At 39.3% G+C, this 4,128-nt stretch overlaps 1 protein-coding gene across 1 annotated transcript; it reads right to left on the reverse strand.

The window, feature by feature from the left end:
* Positions 1-2,005: 2,005 nt before the first annotated feature.
* LOC141439774 (lysophosphatidylserine lipase ABHD12-like) lies at positions 2,006-3,218 on the reverse strand. Its single transcript, XM_074104148.1, has one exon. It carries the CDS (start codon positions 3,139-3,141, stop codon positions 2,032-2,034), a length of 1,110 nt encoding a protein of 369 aa, XP_073960249.1. The 5' UTR covers positions 3,142-3,218; the 3' UTR covers positions 2,006-2,031.
* Between the last annotated feature and the right edge of the window lie 910 nt (positions 3,219-4,128).

Consider the following 4,128-nt stretch of genomic DNA (forward strand, 5'->3'; position numbering starts at 1 on the left):
CATTCATTAGATCCATTATGGATTTACTGAGATTTTATTTTCCAACTAAATCTTTCTTCTTAAACCGTGGATCTAATGAGATGTTATATATCATTTGATACACCATTACTTCTAGTCGCTACAAATGGATCTGAAAATAATATTTTCTCATTAGATGTAACTTGTTGTTATGGATGTAGTGAGAAGATGCAAATAATTATTAAACTACAGCAAAGGAATGTATAATTTTTCTGGGTTATCTATTGTTTGCCCGAAAGTTATATGCCATAATTTCATTTGCCCGAAGTTCATATGCTCGAAACTTCATTTGCCCGAATGTTTCGTTTACTAGAAAATTTATTTGATATATTCTTATTTTCCCGAAAAAATGCAATACGTATTGTTTTCCATATTATGAAGTGCAATAATATTATTTAATAGAATATTCAAACGCCATACTAAATACTGTTTATTTTGATTATGATTGATTAAAATTGCTTTTTTTCTGTTACTAACCTATCTATTACCTTTATTATTCGGGCTGCTATAAAAAAAATACCTAACATCGAAGGCTAAGGCGGGAGCTACGCTAATTCAAAGGCTTGTTTGACGTATGGGATTTATCAGTATTATAGTGGCGATACTCACCATTTACATGGATGGCAAATGATATTATGGCATGTGATACTTATGTCTTACAATGATTATGAAAAATTAAATTATTTAAATTAATATTATGGGAAGCAAAGATTCTGTCATTTGATTAATATGGTAAACAATGAGTAGGTAGTGAAAATGAATTTATAAGAAACAATATTATGGCGGTTGAATTAATTATAGCACATGAAAATCGGGCAAATGAAATTCGGTCAAGTGAAGGTATACCAATTTTTCTGTACCTCTATCATATCTCTGTAGTGTGCCTCCGACGAGTACCATAACATAATCATTCATTTGGACGCTTAAATTACGTATAGCGTGTTGCATAATCACGTAGATATACTGAGTGGCAAAAAATCTGACCCACAAATGTATGCAATTATAGATTATTTTGTATGGAGAGTGGGCCAAATTTTGTTCCGCTCAGTATATCTTTTCACGTCCAATGATCATGATACTCGTCGATGCTACGGAGATACGATCCGCTAAAATGATACGAGTAAAAATGTAGACCCACCTCTATAGGGCGTCTAGCGTAAACACGATCGGAAACAATAACACGGGAATATTATCAGCGGGAGCCTTCATAACCGCCGTTTATGTCTTCATCGGGGCTAGGGTCGGGACATAAATTGACGTCACAACTCATTACTCGTCTATACGACCGTACCGCGGGCCTTCGATGATTAGCCGGGTTAGCGACTCTATTATGATGTGCGAGAATTGCTGTATTATTAGATCATGATAATGAAATGTCGTTAATGTGAGTCGATATGAATATCAAAGCTACTTTGACACTGGATTCGCATTTATAATTATCACACATAACGGCCAATATACACACTGCTTGGCCTAGCTGCTCTCAGAATGAGAGAGCTGGAGCCGTAGTTCGCACGCGGACCCAGTGCGAATTGTAAACTTCACACACACAATTGAATTACTTTGCAGGTTTTTCCATATTTCCTCGCGATGTTTTCCTTCACCGTAAAGTTCGTGGTAAATTTCAAATGTGACTTCGCACCCGAAAAACGAGGTGTGAGCCGGATTTGGACTCACGGCTAAATTCCCGCGTGACGCGGACAGCAATGCGGGTAACAGCTAGTGGTATTGTTCTACTATAACTAAACAGCATTTATTACCTTTGAAAAAGAAACAAAAATAGAAAAAGTTTAGTTAAACCAGTTGACGAACCCACGTAGAACGTTCTCACTGTAAGTGTCACAGTACATTCATCATCAAGCAATGCGATGTTACTATGACATTTTCTGTAACAAGGTTCTACAGGGGGTCGCGATACAATGCACTTGGTTTGGTAGTAGTATACCTAATCAGATTTAAAAGAACAGAGAAATGAAAACGACGAGCGTAAACTTGTCAGTATTTATAGCTTATTCAGTGTCTTACAATGGTTTTTTGGGAGTTATAGTCATCTATAGTCTTAACAAAATTTGTAATAACGTTTGGTAAACATTTAGATTCGCACAAGTTGTTATGGCCCAAGCCGAGCCCGCGGTCAAAGGAGTGCATGATAGCTGGCGCGCCTCCCGTCTCTGCACGGGACTGCACCACTGCACCATGCAGCTTTTCAGCTAGCTCATAAGGAACTATCCAGTCAGATTTTGAATGCAATATCAAAATTGGTAGATCAATCACATTCGTCAAATACTGATCTGTCTGGAACGCGTACTCCGATGATACTTTAAATGGCTTAAGAAACATGTCTTGATAATAAGGCAGCCAAGACACAAGTTTTGAAAATGGGTGCTTCTGGATCTCTTCGCACAGGTTGTTAAACGGTGACTCGAGAACTAAGCCGTCCGGTAACGGCAAAGGTTCTTTTTTATACTGCTTACAAAGTTTTGACAAATTTGAGACAAGATTCGATGCAACAGCTGAGCCGAGTGAGTGCCCCCATATCAATACTTTCGGTCTGTTTACGTCATCAATAGTATCTATCAACCAAGAGTACATGTGAAATACATCTTCCACGACGCCAGCCTCCGTCGGTCTTATACGTGAGGAATCACCATAACCCCGATAATCAAAGGTAATCACGTGAAAATTTAACCCTTGAAACACTTTGTACATTTTCACTCTGTGCAAGGACGCTCTATGGTTGGAATTTCCGTGACAGTACAAAACAATGGTATTCTTCGTTATCTTCAACTTTTGGTGCAAACGAGTACCAACAGTGAGGACGTCCCTTATAATAAACACGTCCCGAAACATTGAACAGGGAACAATGTGCCACGCTCCCAGCTTGATGTCACAATCATCCACTGTAGACTGGAACTCTACACAAAAGTTCCTGCCACCGACGATGTTACAGCTCGATGGATTGTCATAGTCAAGGTGTCTTGGGTAATTTATACAGTTTGAGAAGACAATTTTTCTTTGGATACCTTTACTGTACTTGAAGATCAAGGGGAGTATGGCGACATGCACAAAGAACAGGCTGGCTGTGACCGATGCGCCAGCCGTCATAATTGCCCCTATGACCATTTTGAACTTAGGGATCGGTAATGATTTAGAATTTTGAAATTAATGTTTTTTTTACATTTTCTATGGTGACAAGTCTGACTTACATGACGGTTAATTTGCTATTTGCCAAAAAAGCATTTGGCTCTCTATGGTTTGTGCAACCCTAAAATGTGGAAACTTAATATTAGAAGCCTTTGCAGAGGTTCCGCCTGCCTCTCAGATTGTAATACGAGTACACTACCGTTCACACACAGCAGGTGCCAGGCAAGTAACCTGAAAGCAATCTGTATAATCTCTCGGTTACTAGTTAGCGCCAGTTAATTTACAGTAAATTAATTCTACTACATTAGGTTCGTAATAATAGCGTTCAATAATTCAAGATGATCAAACGAGCTGTCGAGGCGAAACATTTCCCGGCATTGACTAGATTATAATTTATGCTAGCCTCAACTCGCAACTACGCCCGCGTGATCCACCGATCACGCGGCCTAAAAAACATAACCCTCCTTCGAGCAGTCGGGTAAAAAGGTCTAGTGAGGCTTAACACTTGAAATTACGTTCCAGGGCTTTACTGACCAAAGAAAAAAAAATAGAGATCTTTTATATACGTTGTATGTTTTATATGCATTAATATCGCGGTACCGTGGTAATATCGGGTGTGTTATTCCTGAGTGGATGGGAAGAGGCCTCGTGGTCAAAGTCAAAGTCAAAGTATTTATTGTGTGGTCGCAGCCCAATGCGTTGGTGGGTGAATATTCGGGCGCTTGTACCACCGTCATTGTTGTCAACACTTTTTTTATCAGATTTCTTAAGAAATGGGTACAATAAACATCAACATGGGTACAAACGCCCGAATATTCACCTGGTCTGACCAGATTCGCACCGCTCTTGACTCTACAGTTCCAACACCTTCCACACCGCCAGAGACAGAAATAGATGGAAAAATTTCTTGCGATAGAGTGATGCAGAAGGGAGGTCACGACCATCATTACTGAGGAGTACGACACA

The sequence above is a fragment of the Choristoneura fumiferana genome, chromosome 21 (genome assembly GCF_025370935.1).
Source record: "Choristoneura fumiferana chromosome 21, NRCan_CFum_1, whole genome shotgun sequence".
Classification (NCBI taxonomy): Eukaryota; Metazoa; Arthropoda; class Insecta; order Lepidoptera; family Tortricidae; genus Choristoneura; species Choristoneura fumiferana.